Source organism: Eumetopias jubatus, unplaced genomic scaffold (assembly GCF_037043125.1).
Source record: "Eumetopias jubatus isolate StellerSeaLion01/CBP00866 unplaced genomic scaffold, mEumJub1_p1.0 scaffold_8, whole genome shotgun sequence".
In the NCBI taxonomy this organism is placed as follows: domain Eukaryota; kingdom Metazoa; phylum Chordata; class Mammalia; order Carnivora; family Otariidae; genus Eumetopias; species Eumetopias jubatus.
The window spans coordinates 19322332-19345841 of record NW_028274814.1 but is presented as its reverse complement, the minus strand read 5'-3'; the positions used below and the strand labels follow the sequence as shown (position 1 = coordinate 19345841).

Sequence of the window (23510 nt, the reverse complement as noted above, 5' to 3'; positions counted from 1 at the left end):
CAGACAACAGTTGAGTAAAGTCTTTTAAGGCAATGGAAAGCAATAAACCAGTTGCCCTGGAAGTACAAGGGCAGAAGATGCAAAATCAGAATAAATCTGGTATGGTTGCGTCGGGACACAGCATGCGTGAAAACTAGTGGGTGAAAAGAGAAAGCCTGAAGTTTCAAATCATACAGTTACTCATCAAATGAGGTTGAGTGGCATTAACAAAGCAGAGATAGGGATCTTCTACAAAATTTTCTGGAAAGGTCTAATTTTCCCCTACTTTATAGGTTTAAAAAAAATTGATGAAAAACATATTAACATTCAAAAATAACCCAAAAGTAACCAATAAAAGACATTATGATATACCATGAGAATGGAAAAGTTCTTTATGTACTTATATGTAATAATATCCAATTTATATTGTAAAATGAAAAAAGTACATAATAACAGATACAGTATATTACCATTTACTTAAAAAGAGGGGTAAAATATACATGTATATTTAAATACACCCTCACACATAATACCTTCGGAAGATTAGACAGTAAATTGAAATCTCTGGTTGCATGTGGGCAGGAAAATTGGATGAGCAAGAGACAGACAGGGAAAGGAGGCTCACAGTCTTTGTACCTTTGAATTTTGAACCATAAAAATATATTACTTATTTAAAAAACTGAATAAAATTTAAATATGCTTTAACAGCCGCCAGATGATTTAACTTTATTTCTTGATATTAAAATTTAATTTCTTCTTATACATTGATCATGAGAGTGGACATAAATTTTTGAGGTCTGATGTGCCATGAAAAGAAAGGTGTTAAAAAGTAGCAATTCAGTATCTACAGAAACCATGTTTCCACCACGGGTAATTAAGCTCTTATGAAGGTCACCAAACAAACGGCATTGTGTTTTACGAGCACTTTTGTGGGTTGTGCACATAATGTTCTGCCAGAAGGAATTTTCACTTGTGCATTCTATTGAACACGAAAGCAGGCAATTAAGGGCAAAAAAAAAAAAAAAAGAAAAGAAAGAAAAAGAAATCATTCTAGCAGAAACACTTTGTAAAATCCTCCTTGTTTTGAGAAGAACTGAAAGAAACAATAGTCATAAAAACCTGGCTATTTTGAATATCCCATTCTAAGAGCTTTTTAAAACCTACCCTTTGGTAAAGCATGTGGACCTTCGGCAAGTGGGCTTAACAATGTCTAACAAAAGAGCGTATCGCAGCAATGACTTTGGCGGTAAAAAATACTGATTCACGTCAATATCATCTTCAAGAAAATCTTTTAGCATCTGCACAGAGAGATCACTGTCCTGGTGATGTTTCCGGTCAATTTCTTCTACAGTTTCAAGCTTAAATAGAATGGCCTCTTTTCCAGAACGTTGTCTGCTCTTATCAAAGCAAATACTAGGTTCAATTTTCTTTCTTTCAATTTTATTTTCTGTAACTATTGTATTTCTTTCTGGATGTTCAGATTCAATTTTGGGAAACTCCATCAGTACCTGGCATTAAGTGAAAATACACACCTGTTCAAAGCTTTATTAAAAATAAATGACAAATTAATAATGTCTAGTCAACATTATGCAAAAAATGTCTTTAGGCTTAGAGAGTTGTCATTAAAAGACAGAGGAATTGTGATTTACGTGTATGTATACAAGTTATTGCAAGGTCTTCATCACATAGCTATAGTGTCATCAGGCTACAACTGATTTATTTCATGGAGTTACTGATTGCTGTATAGGAAGTATGCGGAATATAGATACAGTATTATATTTAAAAAAGAAGTTTAGAAAGCAACATTAGTTATGGAAAGAATAAGTCATGGGACTAAAAAGCACAGCATTTAAAAAAAAGAAAGAAAAGAAAGTAACATTAACATTTCCAGAAAATGTGTATTCAGTCAAAGTTTGCTATACCCCTTCATAAAAAAGGAAAAACTGGAACATACCCATGATCTAAAGGAAAACTAGTAATTAAAAAAGGGAAAGCATTTTTTCCCCTGAAAGGTATTTCTACTCATGAGTCCCGTAGGAAAACCTTTTTCCTGCAAAACATGTAATCATGCATAATGAATGCCCTATGATGTAAAAGAAAAATAGTTCCAGGAATTTTTAATGCTGATGTCTTTGTTAATATAGTTTATATATTATTTTTGGAATTGACCACCATGGAAGGGGAGATGTATTGGTATTGTATGGCAGGGGATCCAAATGACACGACTGACCCCCATTAGACTTTTGAGTTTTTACCTGTGACTATTAAGGAGAGCTTCACTGAATCACTGAAACTCTGTTTTCCACAGCAATTTTGACAGAAAGATGTACAGTTGCTTGTTTAATTAGAGATCCTATCTACAGCAATTGAGCATTTTATTCTAGTTTGTACTAATCACTACATTTTAATCAATTAAGGCTAAACAGCACTGACTTCAAAGAAAATGCAACCAATGTGTTAAAATACTGTTAAGCAATTGTTAAGATAGTATAACTGAATTTTATCAAAAATAATCAATGGCTTCTACTGGGGGGAAAATGACAGATACAAAATAGTCAATGGTCAAAAGGGAAATGAGAGGGAGAAAGAAGGTAACAGCACTGATGTTAGTTTTTTTTAACTTTTAACTTATATTTTTTTCTAATAATGAAAGAAAAGTTTTGTCTTGTTTAAAACAATAAAAACAGCAACAGGAGAGGAAAAAGCCCTAGGAAATAGACCTAGGTCATGGTCTATATAGTAGGCTCAGGGGGAAACATATAAGCTTCCACAAAGTAGTTCTTGAAATAAATTAGCAGACTGAGATATACTTAAAATATAATAATAATAATAATAATAACAACAACAATAATACCTGACCAGGGACTTGAAAAGGTAATGGTTCTGACTGAAGCTTTGCAATAAGGAAATACCGGAGCCTTGAATTTGGAATGCCAAGCTGGAGTAAAGCAGAGCAGTTAGTTAATATAGGAAATTAAAGAGCTCTATATCAACTGTTGCACCTAACAAAAAACTCATACAGGTATGCATTTAGTTTCTGACAAAAAAAATTCTGTTATTGATATGTGGAAGACTTTTTTGTAGCAAATTCTTAAACCTTTTAAATTGGTGCTTTGTACTTTTATTTGAATGAACAGCGATTGAATCTGATGAGTCATATGTCTTTGAGTCACTTTCATTTTCTATTTCCCAGATAAGAAGTTATATAGACATTCTCACATTCATTATTAATAATAATCATAAAAAATAAAATTCAAATATACCTATTGGCTATTTATTGCCTCACTTTATTAAAAAAGGAGGATGCACTAAATTTTAAAAGTTAGGAGGCAATAAATATGAGATAAACTTAATGAGATCAGACATAATGCCAATTTCCATAGTACATGTACATCTAATTTTTGAAACAGGTTTTCTTTTAATTTCAGGGTAAATAACTGTATAATAGGCTAAAGATAATAAGAGGCTAACAAACACAATGATAAAAGAAAAAATAGATAGTGATACTTGTAATATAAAAGATCTACCAAATATCATAACTACTTACTTCAATTTCATATTCATGAAATAGAAGCAATGTTTGCATTTTATCTTATTTTATTTTAATTCCAGTAGAGTTAACATACAGTGTTATGTTAGTTTCAGGCATAGAATTTAGTTATTTGTCACTTACATACAATACCCAGTGCTCGTCACCAGGGCACTCCTTAAGCCCCATTCCCTGTTTAACCCATCCCCCACCATACCCCCCTGTAACCATCAGTTTGTTCTCTATAGTTCTTGATTTGTCTCTCTTTTTTCTCCTTTGCTCATCTGTTTTGTTTCTTAAACTCCACATATGAGTAAAATCATGACTTTTGTCTTTCTCTGGATGACCTATTTTGCTTAGCATTATACCCTCTAGCTCCATCCACGTCATTGCAAATGGCAGGATTTCATAGTGTTTGCATTTTTAATGGTATGTCCCAAAACAACTAATTAGAAAACTATCATATGTTCATTTTGTTTTCTATTTTGGATGATTTTGAAGCATTACCAAACTACAGAACACCTGATTTGGAAATACCAAAAGTCACAGATTTTCAAAACACATTATCCTTTATTTTCTGTGAAAAGAAATTTATATTCTCAGGACCCCTGGGTGGCATAGTCGGTTAAGCATCTGCCTTCGACTCAGGTCATGATCCCAGGGCCCCAGCCCCATGTCAGGCTCCCTGCTCACTGGGGAGCCTGCTTCTCCCTCTGCCTGCCCTCCCCCCTGCTTGTGCTCTCTCTCTCTGTCAAATAAATAAATAAAATCTTTAAAAAAAAAACCAGAAATGTATATTCTCTCTTCAAGCTATACAATATTTCCCATAAAATATGTGTAAATAAATCTATATGCCTGTACAATATTCTTTAGAGAGTAAGACCCATGCCTGAACTAATTTCAAGATTTAAGTATAATATTATTCAAAACAGATCTATTCTTTTTATTGAGTCAAATTCCCTTTAGGAAAATTTATAGGAATGTTGATAATTGTGGTACCTACAGAGGTCGGAGATAATAGAAATTCTTGGTACTGAAAACCGCAATTTTCTAATGTTTGTATTAACAGGTCTCTGAAAAGAAAGAATAAGAGAAAAAAGAAAAACTTTCACCCTATAGTTGGAAATGGGGTTCTTATATAAAAAAATTATACATAAACTTCATTTTATGTGAAAACTGTTCCTCCACCGAAGTTGTTTAGAAAGTGAATGATCCTAGGTCATAATTATTAAGTCCAGTACTTGAGAAATTGCATTTCTCAAAAAAAGAGATGATTTCTATTATAAATAAATAAATAAAGCTGCCAGATAATTTATCCCAACTGGGGCTATATTCTATCCAGAGTTAGAATCACTAGTCTACTGATGATAAATCTGCTATTGGGATGAACTCTATCTGTAGCAAATCAGATGGGGGAGCACTGATCAGACAGCAGCCGGTTCGAGGACACGGATACTTTCTGGCTGGGCTACCATCTGAAAGGGCTCTGATCCAGGGCTTGCTTCTCCTAACTGCGGGTCAGAAAATGCTTATGAAGAGGAACATTTCTTACTGAGAATATTACTACTTCTAAAGAAATCGGCAACAATGTAAGCAGCTAAAATTGAGGAATACCATTCTCATTAAAATATGTACTCATTCTGCAAAAATTCAAACATACCAAAATGGGAGAGAGTCAGGTAAACCTAACTTTGTGAAACTTTATATTATTAATTAGTCAAAATCAGTATTAATGGATAAAATATATAATATATATAAAATGTCAGGATGTATGGGTTTATTTTTAAGATTTTATTTCCAAATGGCTCTTACAATATACCAAGTCTACGATGAACACATCTTATATATTTTACCTTGTAGAAGATACTTCAAAGCCTTTAACATTTTCTAAAAGAATATATTTCGGTAATTTTTGTAATCTAAAACAAAACAAAAACAAATGGAATTCTAAACATGTCATTACTAAGAAGTAAGAAGTAAAGAAAATCCTTACTTCTGGGAGATTTGAGGTAAGTAATTTTCTGAACTCTCTCTTTTTATAAAAGGACTTTATAGAGGCTAGAGACAACTTATATTTTATTTATTTTCCCCATAAAAATGGCATAGCTAATGAAGTTAACATTTGAAATGTTATTTTCCATTGAACTTTATCAGAAAATATGGGTTCACACAGAGGCTCTGAACTGCACAACTCAAAGGGCTGCCATTTATATAGGATGGCAGCTTCTAGGGTTAGCACAAGTTTCCAGGCTTTGGGCAACAGCATTCACTAACATTAGCATCATTAATATTGTAAGGAGAGGCAGTAGAATTTAGCTATTAGACTGTAATTCCCTGTCACTCACTATAGTGGCAACCGCGGAATGGCAAACATTTGCAGTTATTCTATCAGTCATGGCAGAAGAAGATAAATGACATGCTCAGTATCTGAAAGCTGCATGTATAAGCTGCTAACTGCTATAAAATGACAAATATTACATTCTTCCAGATCCAAAGTTTTAAATTTAAGGGAAGCTTGTATAAAAAAATCTAAGTTTTTACCTTGGGAGAATACCTAGAACATATAAGAGGCTATTCGTCCTTGGATCAGTCACATCACCTTGCAGGCCAATTCTAAAGGATAAAAAAAGGTACAAATAAAATTCACCAAGAATCTTCCTTACAGAAAGATACCAAATCACTTTTAAAATATCAAAACTGAGAGAAGTGAAATTAGTTGGTCTTCACAAAAAATATAATCATCTTTGTTGCTATAGAGAACAAAATGTATTTATTCACTTAATAAAAATGAAAAAACACTCGCCTATCTAATAAGTATGCTTATTATAAAACAACATGCCAAATGACTTACATGAGGCAAAGAAGAGAACAAAGAAGAACAAATAGTCAATAGAGACTAAAATCAATTACTCTCTTAAAATCACTTTGTTTAGGAAAGACACACAAACACACAAACACACAACTGGTTGATGACACCTTTTGCTCTGTCCCAGATGAGACAACAAAAGTTCAGATGAATGAGCTGGTTGGGCAGGGTGGCAACACAGAGTAATGACACTGATAACTAATCACCATCTAAGCAGACCACAGTAGGTAAGACTAAGACAATTTTGTCCAATGTAAAAGTAGAGACTTAACCTGAATGCTTGATTCTACAAGCAGCAGTTACAACTTGGTTAGACTAACTAGGTCAGAACAGGACATGTAAACAGGCAGTATTTCTGTATTTGGACTAGCAATTAGATCTTACAAGTAAGATTCAATGTGATCAAGAATCAAGCAGAAATGAAGACTTGGATTGGGCCTGGGTAGTAGGAACAGAGGACCAGGGTTTAAGACTTGGGTACTTACTAGCTTCACTGCCTCAGATGAGTTACTTGACATCACTTGTCAGTTCCCTCATACCTTCCAGCAGGGCCAGAACTATCTGTGGATCTGAGGCTCAGATAGACACTTAGAGTGGACTTGAAGAGATACCTCAGAAATCTTGGGTTCTTCTCACCGTGTCCCTTTCCTCTCGGTGTTGCAATGATGACAGTATTACAGAATCAGTTACTGCTGCCATCAGCAGCTGGAGTTGGGCTGCTGGTAGTAGGGAAGACACAGCAGGCCCCACGCAGTAATGGATGAGGCTACACGGTGCTGGGGCTGCATTCTGTTCTGTACATCCTACTTACTGTAGTTAAACGGGCCATATGCTTACATATGTTTGGAGGCATCTTCACATGGAATGCCCTCTGCTTTCAGACACAGTTCAGATACTGCCTCTCAAAGAACTCCTGTGTCCTGGCATGCAGCAAGCCACTTTCTGCTCTGTGCTCTCATGGCACTTCCAGCATTCATTTATTATATAGCTTATATCACATTATATGATAATTATTTGTCAGTCATTCCCTTAAACTATAAGCTCCTTGAGGATGGGAACTACAGTATCAAAAGCAATGCCTGGCTTATAAGTGCACAATAAATCTTTGGGGAATTAATTTCCTAGAGAGTTGTTTAAATAAAGCAAAACTTAAATGGAAATTAAGCATGAGAATATTCATTTAAATTAGAATATTTATTACATGTGATACCCCACTTAAAATCATCTTATACATTTAAGTAGGAATGTATAAAATAATTGATAAATCCTGGCTCTAACATTTTCTAATTGTATGGCCTTAAAAATATTAACACCTATCCCATAGGCTTGTTAAATTAAATGGCATTCTCCACGTAAGACAGAGGATTGTTACGATTATTTAAAATAATTAAAAATATCTAAATGAAGATGGATTAGTCAAGATTTCACCTAAGATATAATTCACTGAAACACACAGCCAAATAAATACTACATAATAAAAAAATGAATTGCAAATAGCTATAAAAAGTCAGAAATACTCGATGTACATATGAATTCTGAGAAACATAAAATTCACAAACGCATTCTCGATTAGCTTTTAAATTTTACAGTTAAGTAATTTAGGAATTTAATATTATGAAAATTTACTAATCAGTTAAAAAGATAACTCCTGAATACTCATTAGTTTAATTAATCTGAGGTAACTTAGGCCAGAAATAAATATTGCATCTTAGGTAGGTATAAAAGAGGTCCCATACAGTCTCTGCATATCTTTTATTGACCAAACTGCTTTGCTCATTTGGTAGTAATTGCTATTTCCTTTATGATTAAAGCTGAATTATAAATATGAGTAAAGGGAATTATTTATGAAAATTGTCAAAATTATGAAAATGCAGCTAATAGTCTTCAAAGTGTCCATGCTTGAAACTATGGTTTAATTCCCTCGAAAGTACTCTTCCTCAACAGAAAAATATTTATTATACATACCTGGTGAATGGTTGACAGGGAGGGCTCATTAAAATCATATTGAAAGACAATTTGTCAAACTCCTCTAGCGTAATGCCCTAAGGAATGAACATTTGGGGGAAAAATATAAAAAGATGCATAGAATAGGGAAGAAGGAAAAATGCTAATTGTAACTGAATATATCAGAAATTATAACCCTTAATAGTTTCATTTATAATACTCAAAACTTTATATAAACACTTAACAAATTAACTTCAGTTAAACTAACTTTCCAAAGCAATCTTACAAAGGAAGTTGGAGAAGTAAATCAAAGCTATGAAAAACTAAGTGACTTCCCCCAAGACTCAGAGCTGGCCAAAGCAGAGCAGGAACGCTAATTTCCTGAATCCTAAGTGTTTCACGCCTCTGTGACACCTCAAGTCTAACACCACTGTGTTTCTGGCGTCAAACATAGAGAACTTCGTTTTATAATTAATGAATTTTTAGCATAGGACCTAAGAAAAAATTTTAACACCTCTCTATCAATAATATTTTTTATTTAGGAAATGTGATATACTGACCAGTCACCATCCCTTCCATGTAGGTCTCTGTTAAAATATCACCAAATGAAAAAAGGTCCTGTTTTCAGATATCCACAATAATTATACTGTTTTACAGTTGTGTGTAGTCAAAAAACTTCCAAAGGTAACAGATAAGATTAATCAATATAATTCCTACTGGGCTAAGCAGTTGAAAAATATGCTATTTTGCTTCTCTTTTATATATCAGAAGATAAATACAGTACAGTGGTCCTTCCCTTATGTGTGGTCTCACTTCCCAGTTTCAGTCAACCCCAGCCAATCAGGGTCCAGAAACAAATGACCCTCCTTCTGACTTATGGTCAGATCATCAGTAGTCTAACCCTAACGTCACCATGCTTACGTCATCCACCTCACCTCATCTCATCATGTAGGCATCTTGTCATCTTACACTACCACAGTAAGAAGGGTGAGTACAATATATTTTGAGAGAGAGAGACTGCAATCACAACACTTTTACTAAAGTATATTGTTACAATTGTTCTATTTTATCATGATTGTTAATCTCTTACGGTGCCTAATTTATAAACTGCCTTTATCATAGGTATGTATGTACAGGAATAAACATGGTATATACACAGAATTCAGTACCAACTGAGGGTTCAGGCATCCACTGGGGGCCCTGGAATGTAGTCCCACGGGGATAAGGGGGTCTGCTGTACACAGAAACAAGTCATGGGTTTTCCAATTCTCATTAAGCACTCTTAGTATAAATCCTTAGCCAGAAACAAGCAAGCAGACTAGAATTACAACTTTCCTAATTATGACACATTTTTAAGAAGTTCAATGACATGAATAAGGCAGGACAAGCTTTATTCTGAGTTCTGTAAAGAGTGAATTAACCTGGGGAACACATCGGTTGTCTCTGTTGTATTAAAAGTTTGAATGTATGTGTCTATCATTTTTAAACCACAGGCTTTGAAGTAGTTTAAGGTGTGTATGTAACCTAAGAACAAAATAAAATATTGAAAAGTTCCTACTGCACCTCTGAATCCCGGGGTTCTCAGGAAAACAATGTGAAAATCATGCACTGACCAGTCTTGTCAGAAAACATGGGGCAAAGCAGTACAATCAGACAGCACATCCTACCAAGTTAGAGAGCCTGTCAGCACAGGGCTATTGTGATAAGCAACTTACTGATGTCCTAACTGAATATGGATTGATTAAAGCTACATTTCTAAAACTAAAGTAAAAACAAAACAATGATCTTTTACATCGGGAGCATCCTATGTCTAGAATCTGAAGGAAGTAAACAGTTACTGCCTCCAATACAGGTTGGCATAAAAAATAACAATTTTAAAGGATTCTTCAAAATAGTGATTTTTTAAAAAATCAAATGATAGGGCAGTTATGCAAGAAATAATTAGTCAAACCATTCACAACTTTATTTAACCTGGCATTGGAAGGCATTAAAATGTGTTGAAATTCAAGAAAGTAGTTACGGAGATACACAAATTATCTTTAATAAGTTGGTATTTGCAACCTAACAGAAATCTATTCTTTTTTGATAACCTGGCCATACAAGTCATAAAAACACCTTTGCTTTCAGAGAACATTAGGTCAGCTCAGTGTGGTAGCACTGTTCATCACATGTTGATGAGCAGTTTTATTGGTCTTCTTACTAGCTTTATTACTTGTTTTTGCAGAAAGTCTCCTGGCTATGCTTATACGTAATTATCATTTAAACTTTAGGAAAAACTTGGTAGGTTAGAAAACAACTTTTGACAATTTTGGTAAGTTTTAGTTAATCTAAAGAGAACTGACATTTGTACAATATTCAGTCATACTTCCAATTTTCAAGTATCTTTTATTCCACATGGGTCATGCAGATTTCTTGTTACTTATTTCTCAGTGTTTGTAAGTTTCTTGTTACTACTATACATAGAAACTTTCTTCTATTATATTTTCTAACAGGCCTTTGTTTGCATATATAGTAAGCTACTGGTTATCATATTTTTGTAAACAGCGTCCTTAAATGCACTAGTTGTTCCTCACACTATTTTTAGGACAGTACGTTGTTTGTTTTCCAGGCCTATACAATTATTCTTTAGAATCCTCCTTAATATTTATCTGCTATTTCTCCTGCATGAGTACTTTACCTAACAGTCCACAACAACATTAAATAACAGTGCCAAAGGTAGACATCCTTGTTTTATTCATTATTTTAGTGAGAATGTTTTTCAAGTTTTACCATGTAGCATGCTACTGGAGTGGGAGATATATGTGCATGTTTGTGTTTAAACAGAAATATAAACACACAAACACACAAAGCCAGTAAATGACATACACATCTCTAGTAGAATGCATTTGTCCTAATTTTATTGAGAGATTAAACTTATTGGAAAACCCTGCAATTTGTCAAATATTTTCTAATACATAGTTTTGCTCTTTCCAATTATTAACATGTTGAATAATAGTAATAGAATTCCTAAGTACTGAATTACTATTATACTTTCCAAAACAAAATCCATTTTAGTTATGCTACATTATTCTTTTGATGTGCTCTTGATTATTTGGTCATATTTTACTTAGAATTACTGAGTTCATATTCATAAGATAATGATTTTCCTATTTTGTGGCTTATAGTAAGTATCCAATAAAAACTGAGTGGATATTTCCTACCATTTCCTGCTCTATGAACTCTGATGTTATCTTGTGCATAAATACGACAATCAGATCTTTATTGAGGACTATATTAATCATCATTATAAAGTAACTTTCTATGACTCTTAAATGCTCTTGCCTTGAAATCCATTCTAACTAATATCTATTCTGAAACTGTTATCATTTGTGACCATTTGCCTGGTATCTGTCCATTTTTTAGCTACAATATGTTGTTCATTCAACAACATTCAGAAAGTGATCCACCAACATTGTTGTCTGTGACAACAATGAACCAAGACACAAGGTTTCTGCTCACGTGAAGTTTATATAGTAGTGACTAGTAATTCCTCATTTTCTACCTAGATGAATTACAGACTTTAGTTTTATTTTGCTAGCTATTTTATACCCAAGGAGTTCTGCTCCTGGTTATAACCCTCTCTGTGATTTTTCAGGCCTGACTGTGGGCAGTTACAAAGGCTTCATCCCACAGGCCTTGAGGGAAAGCTGCCCTTCCCACTCCAGAACTAGAACACGGTCAGCACATCAAGTCTCTGCAGGCCCTTAGGGTCAAGGATTCAGACGCCCTGGCTAGCACATTCTTCATATATTTGCATGTCTAGTTCTCTTTATCTGTGGCCTTGGGCAGAGGTCCACTGCACGCAGCTCTGCCAAGACCTCCTTATGGGAGAAGGTGGTGGAAACCTGGAAGACACTTCTCCCTACTCTGGCTGGTACTCAGCACTTTCCCTTCCTAGCCCTCCTCCCTTACAATTTCCCCTAAGGCCAGGACTCCCCAACATCTGTGCTGACCCACCTGCTCTCCCCCAGTGTGCTGCGGCATGTGGAAATGGAGCAGGGGGCCCTGGCGTTTTCTCTTATTTTACAGATATGCTTATATCACCACAGTAAGTGATAAAGGCTTTACTCTTTTATTTTTGTCTTGCTGCTTTAATTAGCTACTCTGTTCTTCCCAGCTCAGCTAAGCTCCTAGTGACATTAAAGAATGTCCTAAAAATCCATAGCTTCATTTATCTTTCAAATACACATACTTTTCTGAGTCTCACTTTCTTCTCCTACATCAGTCACGTTATTATTTCTACACTGCAAAGATTCACAACATTTTTACCCAGTTTTCTAACCATAATTTCTTTCCTGACATGGTAGCTTTATTCCTGCGCTCTCTTCTCGGATTCATCTCTTGCTTAGTTAGATTAAGTGAATGGGTCATTTTTTCAATAAGGGCCCACGAGTACTACAGTTCATGAATTGTTGTAGGTTTTATTTTAGGAACTTCTTCCCTCTATTTCTGTTAATATTTTTGTTCCATTTATTTTATTGTCTTTGCCAGAGATACTAATTATTTTTACTGTAGATCATTTTTGTCTTCAGTAGTTATCATTTATTCTGCAACATTTGATCTGTATTTCTTTTCCGTTTTATTTTGCTTTCTTTTTCTCAAGCTCTGTCCTTTATGATTGTTTGCAGCACTGTCCACTTTACTTTTTGCTATGCTGACCTGACTTCCATTTCTATAATGGTTTTATTTTTCTCCTCTTTCTTTTTTCCCTGACCACTGATATTTTTCCAGTCCAATCACTGTCTTATCATTGCTTTTGAGCTGGTGTATCTATTTATTTGAGTTCTTGTTTTGAAGATACCATGTTTTATTTAATGCCTGAAGCTCATGGAGGCATGTATGTTTGAAATTTTCTTCGGCTTCTTAACATAATTTTCTGTTGTATATTTTGCTTTTTGTTTACATTTCGTACCTTATTTTTAAAGTACAATATTAGTATAGCCTCAAACTGGTTCCTTTCTCATTATTATTCATTTTTTAATGGAGGCCACTTGAATCAAGGAGTTTGCTGAAAGATGAGGTGCAATAGGTACTTTGTGGCCACACTGTTTCTGGGAAGGACCTGCACTAGCTTTTAACCTAAGAGCACGCTTCTGTCCCTAACCCATGATCTTGCATTCAGGGCGAGCAGGAAGTCTGTTGCAGTTGCAATGGCACTTTCAGCTCAGGGATCTGGATTTTTCAAATCTCTCTTCTCCTGACTTAGAACAAACAACTGCCAGGTGTATTTGGTCTTCTCCCTTGCCATTTTCTCCTTCTTGATTCTGCACAAAATATGTAGAGGTTTGCCTGTGATTTTGCCATCCTCATTCAGTTCTGTCCCATTTCCACTGCATTGGACACTATTCTTCATAATTTTCTTTGTTGTTTTGGCTTATCTCTAAATCCTATTTTTATTAATGATGGTTTTCCATCCTCCCTTCCCTTCTTTTCTTATTTCTATTAGGAAAAAGGATAGAGTTTTGGAATAGAAATATCTTTTTTTATGCCACATTCGGTCAGAAATCCCAAAGAAAACTGTTTACAAGCATATTGTAAACCCTAGAGTAGCCGCTAAGAAAATAAAACAAATATAAATAAGGTATACCTAATAAGCCATTAGTAGAGAATAATAAAGTATTAATATATCAAAAGGCAGAAAAAGAGGGATAAACAAAAAACAGACTGGAAAAATAGAAAACAAGTAACAAGGGAGTAGAATTAAATCCAAAAATATTAATAACAAGATTAAATATAAATGGTAAAACACTCCAATTAAAAGGTAGACTCTGTCAGCCTGAATAAAAAAGCAACACCCAACTATACACTGTCTACTATAAATCTAATTTAAATACAAAGATACAAATAGGATAAAATTTAAAGGATGGAAAAACATAAACATGTGAACATTAATCATAAGAAAGCAGAGTAGCCATATTAATATCAGGAAAAGTAGAGTTCAGAACAAGAAATACTTCCTGGAGTTAAAAAGGGACATTAAGGAGCATTATCAACAATAGCCAAAATATGGAAAGAGCCCAAGTGCCCATCAACTGATGAATGGATAAAGACGATCACACACACACTCACTCACACACACACACACACACACACACACACACACACAATGGAGTATCACTCAGCCATCGAGAAGAATGAAATGTTGCCATTTGCAACGATGTAGCTAGAACCAGAGTGTATTATACTAAGCGAAATAAGTCAGAGAAAGACAAATAACATGATTTCACTCATATGTGGAATTTAAGAAACAAGAACGAGTGTATTATACCAAGCAAAATAAGTCAGTCAGAGAAAGACAAATAACATGATTTCACTCATATGTGGAATTTAAGAAACAAAACAGAAGAACATATGGGAGGTGGGAAAAGAGAGAGAGGACAACAAACCATAAGAGACTCTTAAAATAGAGAACAAACCTAGGGTTGATGGAGGGAGGTGGGCAGGAAATGGGCTAGAGGGGTGATGTGTATTAAGGTGGGCACTTGTTATGATGAGCATGGGGTGTTGTGATGAACCATTGAATTCTACTCCTGAAACCAGTATTATTCTGTATGTTAACTAACTAGAATTTAAATAAAATCTGGGGAAAAAAGGGACATTATAATGATAAAGGGGTCATTCAATCAAAAACATTATAAAGTGTAAACATTTAATAACAGAACTTTAAGATAAAATGGAGCAAAAACTGACAACACTGAAGGAAGACACATTCACGACTATGGTTGGAAATTACAGCACCCTTCTCTCAGCAACTGATAGAAAAAATCAGTAAGGATACAGAAAAATTGAACAACATTATCAACCAACTTGACCCGACTGACATTTACAGAGCATTCCACCCCATAAAAAAAGAATATATTCTTTTCAATACCATATAGAACATTCACTAGACAAATTGAATTATGGGCCATAACACAAGTCTCAACAATTTAAAATAACTGAAATTATACACAGTATGACCAAAATAAAACAGAAATGAGAAATCAGTAACAGAAAGATATCTGGAAAATATTATGAATATTTGGAAATTGAAACCCATACTTATAAATAACACATGGGCCAAAGAAGAAATCAGAAGGGAAATTGGAAAATATTTCAAACTATATGAAATCAACACAACATATGAAAATTTGTGGAATGTAGCCAAAACTTAGGAAAATCTACAGCATTAAATGTTTATATGAAGAAAAAGGAAACAATATCAAGTAACTCATCTAAAGTCCCACTGCAAAAAGTATTAAAAAACATAAATTAAATGCAAAGTAGAAAGAAATAATAAAGATGAGCAGAAATTAGTGAAATAGTAAACAAATGGACAATAGATAGTATCAATTGCATCCAAAGCTATTTACTTGAAAAGACCAATAAAATTGGTAAGCTTCCAGCTTCACTAGCATTTTACAAATTACTAACATCAGGAATGACCTATGGTACATCTATAGAGTTCACATATAGAAAATGGATATAAGGAAATATGAAAAAATCAAGCAAATACATTTGACAAATTAGATAAAATGGATTTCTTCAAAGATCACAAATTTCTAAAACTAAATAAAAAATAAATAGGAAGCTTCACTAGTCTTTTAGCAATTAAATAAATTAAATTCATAGTTTAAAACCTTCCCACAAAGAAAACTTCAGGCCCAGATAGCCTCATTAACTCAATTCTATCAAACATTTATAGAGGAACTAATACTTGTTTTTCAAACTCTTCCAAAAAATGTAAGGTTAATATAACCCTAATACTGAAACCATACTAAAACACTGAGGAGAAATAACAAATCACCTATGAAGCTAAATGTAAAATACTTAACAAAATATTAGCAAATTGAAACCAGCATTACATAAAATAGGTAATAGATCATTACCAAGTAGGATTTATCCTGGGAAGGCAATATTGACTTAACTTTCAAAAACAGAAATTGATATAATCACCATATTAAAAGAATAAACGGGGAATGACATAATCATGTCAAAAGATGCAAGAAAGATAGCATTTGATGAAATTCAAAACCCATTCATTATAAAAATTCTCAGAAAATGTAATTAAAGGAAATTTCCTCAACTTGATAAAATATATCTATAAAAAATCTACAACTAACATCATCCCAAATGGTAAATGACCGAATGTTCTGCCTCTAAGAAGTGGAAGAAGGCAAGAATATCCAGTGTAATCCTATTTAATCGACACTGTATAGAAGGTCTTAGACAATGCAATAAGACAAGAAAAAAAGTCACACTGATTGGAAGGGAAAAGTAAAACTCTTTATTCTCAGACAATATGATTGTGTATGTAGAAAAAAATCCTAAAAAAATCAAAGCTATCAGAATAAGTCAATATAACAAAGTCACAAAATAGAAGGTCAAGGTGGATAAACAAAAATAAGTGTATTCCTATATGCTAGCAATAGGAAATAGTAGTATTTTAAAAATACCACTTACAATAGCATCAAAACCCACAAATATTTAGGGAAAAATTAATTAACATATGTGCAAGATTTGTACAACAAATATTACAAAATATTACTCATATAAATTAAAGACTACCTAAATAAATGAAGAGAGATACCATGTTCATGGCCTGAAAAGACTCAATTTTATTAAGATACCAATTCTTTTAAAACCAATCAGAATTCCAATCAAAATATCTTTTTGTAGAAATTGGCAAGGTTATTCTGAAATTTACACAGACATGTAAATGAGTGTAGCCAAAATAATCTTGAAAGAAAAAACAACAGCAATTTGAGAACTTATGCTACCCGAATTCAATACGTATTATAAAGCTATAATAATCAAAAGAGTGTGCTACTGGTCTAAGGGAAAACATTCAGATACTACTGAAGAGAGGATCCAGAAATAGACACACATTTATGACCTATTTTTTTTATAAAGGTGTCAAGGAAACTGAGGAAAGGATAGTCATTTCAGAAAATGGTAAAAGAAAAACAAGAAAGAAAGAAAGAAAATGGTGCCAGGACAATGCTCTATGCACTTAGAAAAAAAAATAAATGACTGCTACTTCAAACTACACCAAAAAGTAACTTCAAATGGGTCATCAATCTAAATGGAAAAGCCAAAACTATAAAATTCTAGAAGGGGGGGAAAATGGGGTAAACAAAAATTTTTTTGGAACACACAGAAATGTGATCAAAAAACAAAGAAAGATAAATAACTTCTGCATTTTGATGAACACAGTTAAGGAAATGAAAAGACAAATTACTGAACTGGAGAAAATATTTGTTATATACATTTCTGAGAGATAACTTGAATCCAGAAAACTTAAACAAGTCTTACAATGAAATGATGATATTACAAGTACACCAAATAATAAAAATTGGGCAAAAAATTTCATTCCAGAAGAAGACACAGAAATGCACAACATTTTTTGCCATCAGGAAAGTGCAAATTAGAATCATCACACACAAAAGAATCACAACAGCATGACAGGCTCACTAGAATGGCTAAAATTTAAGAAATTAACAATATCAAGTGCTGGTAACGATGTGAAACAACTGAAACATTTAAACATTGATTATGCAAATGTGAAATGGTACAAACACTCTGGAAAACAGGATTTTCTCATAAAATTAAAGAAACCTACTATATGACCCAGCAATTCCAATTCTAGGTATTCATCTACAAGAAATGAAAACAAAAGGTCCACACAAAAACCTGTACATGAATGTTCACAGCAACATTTTTGTATAGTCAAAAACTGGAAATAACCTAAATGTCTAACATCATGTGACTGGATATATACATTATAGTACATAATATTTCACTGTATAGAACATTACTCAGCAATAATAACAAAGAACAGACTACTGATATGCACAACGACATGCATGAATTCAAAAAACATTATGCTAAATGAGCAAGTTACATTCATGATTTTATTTGTGATATACTGGAAATGGAAAATTTAATCTGTAATGACAGAAAGCAGATCAGTCGTTGCCTGGGCATGGGACACTAAGGAACACCAGAGGGGATAGATGTTCTAAGTCTTGACTGTGGTGGTTACACACTTGTAGTCAAAACTCAAACTACACACAAATGAGTGCAGTTTACTGTATATAAATTATAGTTTCATGAGAAATTTGCTGTAAAATTTTTCACAAGAAAATGGAGAAAAACACAATTTCATATTATTTAAAAAATAACAATGTACATCAGTGTTAAATACTTCTGCAGAGTTCATCAATGTACTTTTAACCTGTAATTTTGACAGGCTTGCTAAAATAAGAAGCATTCAATAAGTAATAGTCAGTGACTGCCTCTCTTGTTTTTACTCCTGTTATATATATATGTATTGTGCATGACTATTGTTTGAAAGTAAAGAATTAAACAGTTTAATATTATTACAGAACCATGCATTTAGAAGTCAAGCATATTTTTACATTTCAGTCCTTTGTCTCGGAGACCAAAATACTGACCTCTCTCATTCTCATTCTCTCAAACTGAAAATTAAAAATAAATAAGGGCCAAAAAGAGCATGTCATCTTCTTATAGATTATAAAATGTTGATTCCCTTCTAAACTTTCTCATTTATATATGATTTATCCTCCAATGAAGACACCACAAATCAGTATCTTACAGTGTTTTTCAATCACACTTTCCTTGCCATATACTTATTAAAACAATAAGCAACATTACTCACTTCAATTGTCTTGGCCAGTAACTGCGTGTGAGGAAAATTATACTTGTATACTTCATTAGCGACAGTGTTCACATCAATGGCAGCCACCACTCGTGCAGGTATACAGCTTTCTGTAATGATAAGTGGAATACCTTAAAATGTGAAGTCCTTAATATCAACTTGATCACTTTACAGAAAAGTCAAAATCCAGAATTTTGTAGTACACTTCCTCACTTCCTCAATTATCTAGCTAGATCTCAGATTTCCAATGGACAACCAGGCCAGGGAGTCAGGCATGAAATGGAATATCTGCATATTTCTGGTTCATCTCTCTAAATAGCATTCTGATGCTAAAAATAAGATTTAAATGTTTTAGTCATTATCTCTTATATTTGCCTTCCTCACTCCATTAAGATGTACACTTATGAGTTAAATAGAAAGTTTCCTAAGTTAAAACAAACCAAAAATAGAAAAGGGAAGTATCTTTTTAAAAACCATATCACTTGGAACTCTACATAAATCAACTACCATTTGCTCCTCACCTTCTAACATTAATACAAAGCTGCTTCCCAATATCACTAAAAATGCTTTCACATAAATTTTGGAAGGTTTTTAACAACAGTTTTATTGAGATATAATTCACATACCACAAAATTCACTTGTTTAAGGTTTAGGTAAGTTTTTAACTGAAATGAACAATTAATTGGTGTCCAAATATAAAAACTACATAGACTAAAAATTAAAAATCTTAACAGACCAGCACAGAAAGGAGTAAGGGAAATAATTTCAAGAGCATGCCCTCACTGCCCTTCTCTCTTGCTGCTAAAAAAAAAAATAATTTTGGGGGCACCTCAGTCATTAAGCGTCTGCCTTCAGCTCAGGTCATGATCCCAGGGTCCTGGGATCGAGTTCCCACATTGGGCTCTCTGTTCAGCAGGTAACCTGCTTCTCCCTCCGCCTGCCGCTCCCCCTGCCTGTGCTCTCTCTTTCTCTCTCTCTCTCTCTCTGTCAAGTAAATAAATAAAGTCTTAAAAAAAAAAAAAGAATTTAGATATAAGGAGCTAGGGCTCATGTAGCAGGCACCAGAACTAAAACTCAGATCTCAGAAGATGGGGTAAACACACACACTCAGAAAATAATCACAACCATACACTGAGGCCTAAAAGAGATGATGTCCAAGACAAAACAAGGGCATAAATATCTCTAAGTAAATATTTGCTGAATGTCTACTAGGCTCAAGACACTCAGCCAGAACCAGTTATCTCCTAGGTACCCTGCTGCCTTGTATGCAGGTCACTGGAAACTCTGAGGTCCAGTCAGTAATATCATAGATAGCTGCCTCCAACTGAGTTTAGAATCAATAACTAGTTATTTGCCTTAGTATAAAGTTATAAATAATACCTTTGTCAAAGGTATCAGAGAAATCTTGAAACATAAATCAAGAAGGCTTTTAAACAAATAAAAAAATTAGTACATAAGGATTATTTTGCAAAATATCAAACCTGTTATAATTCAAATCAAGAACTAAGTTACTACTAAGCATTGTATGAGAGCTCAGAATTACATAAACTTCATTGAATTATTTTACTGTTTTGTTAAATAAGATATCTTGTCATTAGCATGATGAAGCCTGCTTGCATTTCCACTATATATGCAGCAATCTGGGACTGCCTGTAGTTGGTTAATATGACTTTTCTCTTTTTTCAGGCTGACTGACAATACACAGTGATGTGCCGAATCTGTACCACAATCAACAATTAATTTTATGTTCTTGTATTTTGTGCCTGAAAGACATAAATACTTACATAAAGCAACTGCCAAGTAAATGTTTTTTGTGGCTATCCAAGAACCGATGAACCAAAAATTCTTTCTCAGAAAACAACAGATTTTAAAAGTCAGTAAGCAAAAGCACTGTTGTTTATTGCATTATTTTAGAGTGTTATTAAATTAGGATCCAGTGCATGGCCTAAAAAGTTATTTCTGTGATGAGAAATGAATGTACTAAGATATTACAATAATTCAACTTGCCTTTTCAAAACAGAATTGTTCTGGTGTACGGATGTGTTTCTAAGGAAAAAGTTAGATTTATAAATGACCATTTTAAAAAAGCGAATCTGGTTGTATGTAAGTGATGAGTCACTGAATTCTACTCCAGAAACCAATATTGTACTGTATGTTAACTGACGAAAATTTAAATAAAATGAATAAATAAGTAAATAAGCAAACCTGTCAATTCTGTCGAAATCTGAAATTGAGATCCAAAGACAAGTTGTCTTGATATTTTCTACTGTATACTTCAAATCTACAGCCTCCAAAACTCTTTGTCAAGCCATGTACACATATTTTGAAAATGTTTAACTAAAAATACCAACTCAATAGAATTTTGCATAAGTGAGCTCTATTACTTAAATCATGCAAGAGAGGTAATTCTTGCAGGGGGGAGGGAATCCATCAGGATCTTTTAGTAGCATGGAGGGTAGGGATATGTTTTCAGCACCCTGATCTACTGCTCTCCCTGGATATTATTCATGATATTTCAGTTATTACTCTCATTGCATATTTATCAACAGGAAGCGTGGGTATAAAAGGTACAACACTCTAGTTAGAGAAATGCATATAAATGATGTTAAAAGATTGTCAGATTGGATCTACAAGGAAAAGACAAGGGGTATCATACTCCTGTTTACATGAGGACTGAATTTAAAAAGGCAGAGTTAGTTATACTAAGAGAGACCTTCTAGGGAGATGCAAGAAATGTCACCAGCAATACATGCATAATTCCTGCTCTCATGTATGTCCCTTATTGAAGTAGGCAAGAATCAAACACACACACACATACCACATTTGAATAGCAATAATTTTCCTTCTTTTTCTGATCACTCTTTCTGGAAAAGTTGAAGGGAAGAACTTCTGGTTGGTAGTAGTGAAAGGGTACAAGTTTACACTCTTATCTGCCTTTCCTAACCAAATAAATCAGAAGGTTTAATGGTGCATAGTTATTAAGGTGGGGAAAAATTCAATTTTTAAAAATGTAAATATAAAATTAACCAACCCATTTTGAAATAAGGAAAGTAGCTTATTTTTTTCCTTCTTTTTCTTCTTTATCATTTATTTTCTGATTTGTATCTCAGATAGGTGAGTAATTACTTGAATGAGCTCATTATGATCATACCTGAGATACCTAATCAGGTATGTTAACACTGACATCTAGTTGTGAAATGGAAGATCAGTGGATCATAACCCATGTCTATTTTCCTTCATTCAAAATGACAGCTTAAGAATAAAAGTACTAAGCAAAAGCAGATCTGAAAGGATTCTGAATTTAAAGTGATTGCTAAATGTTTTATCCCTATTGGCAAAGTATATTTCTTATTTCTCTTTAAAGATTCTTGCTTTTCAAAACTTGCAAATAAATTATTTCTCTGAATTAAATAAAATTTAAAATAAGCTTCAAAATTCACCCAATTTCCTTAGAAAATCTCCTTAGAAGTTTAGCTAACAGTAAACAACAAAAAACTTACTTTGGGTCAAGACATACACTAGATCGTTGTTTCTAAGATCTAACTAAATACAAGGGCCCATCAACCAGAGAGTGGACAGGAACCACTTGAGATATGTGCACAGACCAGAGCTGGGGAAGTGGCACCAGAGAAAAAGGTATCAAATTAATGTTTAAAAAGGAGCACACTGAATTTACATGGAAAGGAAAATAAAGATCCTATGCCAGATAATACAATGCAATTTGGAGAAGAGGAGGATTGTCTCCTCCATTTTGAAAAGGACATTGAGAAAGAACAAAGGTATAAGAAAGAAGAAGAACATGATAGTTTGTGCTTTCTGGCCTTTTTACTATGGTTTGTTTCTACTATTGAAAAAGAAACATAATGGCTGGCACTCTAATCACCATGCCAGTCCATGAAGAGAAGGGCCACTTTACAGAGCTGGCGAAGCAAAGAACTGGAAGGAGTTGAGGTCCTGAAGGATTTCATGGAGTCACCATAGCAGCCCTAGATTACTATGTCTAGACTCATTTTTTTTTTTTAAGATTTATTTATTTATTTGAGAGAGAGAGAGAGGGAGAGGATCTCAAACAGACTCACCGCTGACCCCAGAGCCCTACACGGGGCTCGATCTCAAGACCCTGAGATCATGACCTGAGCTGAAATCAGAGCCACCAAGCGCTCCTAGACTTACTTTATGTGAGAAACAAACTTCTACCTTCTTTAGTCACTATTATTTTGGATGTCTCTATTACTGACATTTGACATTGGATGTCTCTATTATTGACATTTGAACCTAATGCTAACAGATGCATGAACCTGATCCTAACAGTTCCTCAGTTGTTTAGATGGCTGTGTGTGTGTGTGTGTGTGTGTGTGTGTGTGTGTGTGTGTCTGTCTGTGCAGGTGGTGAGAAGAGAATTTCAGGTTCAATTCCTGTTTAGACCGGATCAATATAACTCAAAAAACATTTATTGAGTAATGTGTGCCAAGCATTTTGCTAGACCCACAGGG

At 33.9% G+C, this 23510-nt stretch overlaps 1 protein-coding gene across 12 annotated transcripts in view; it reads right to left on the bottom strand.

The window, feature by feature from the left end:
- TRDMT1 (tRNA aspartic acid methyltransferase 1) overlaps positions 1 to 23510 on the bottom strand; it is a 73268-nt gene that overhangs the window by 12243 nt on the left and 37515 nt on the right. For 6 of the 12 annotated variants that reach the window (XM_028114072.2, XM_028114077.2, XM_028114069.2 and 3 more), the window contains 7 exons: positions 19018 to 19127; positions 8340 to 8416; positions 6050 to 6121; positions 5362 to 5427; positions 4512 to 4581; positions 2834 to 2917; positions 1144 to 1487 (listed from right to left, as the gene is read on the bottom strand). In XM_028114072.2, coding sequence (XP_027969873.1) covers positions 1144 to 1487; positions 2834 to 2917; positions 4512 to 4581; positions 5362 to 5427; positions 6050 to 6121; positions 8340 to 8416; positions 19018 to 19127 — 823 coding nt within the window. The remainder of the gene's footprint in view (positions 1 to 1143; positions 1488 to 2833; positions 2918 to 4511; positions 4582 to 5361; positions 5428 to 6049; positions 6122 to 8339; positions 8417 to 19017; positions 19128 to 23510) is intronic. The other 6 variants (XM_028114076.2, XM_088025796.1, XM_028114075.2 and 3 more) reach the window with 2 other exon arrangements.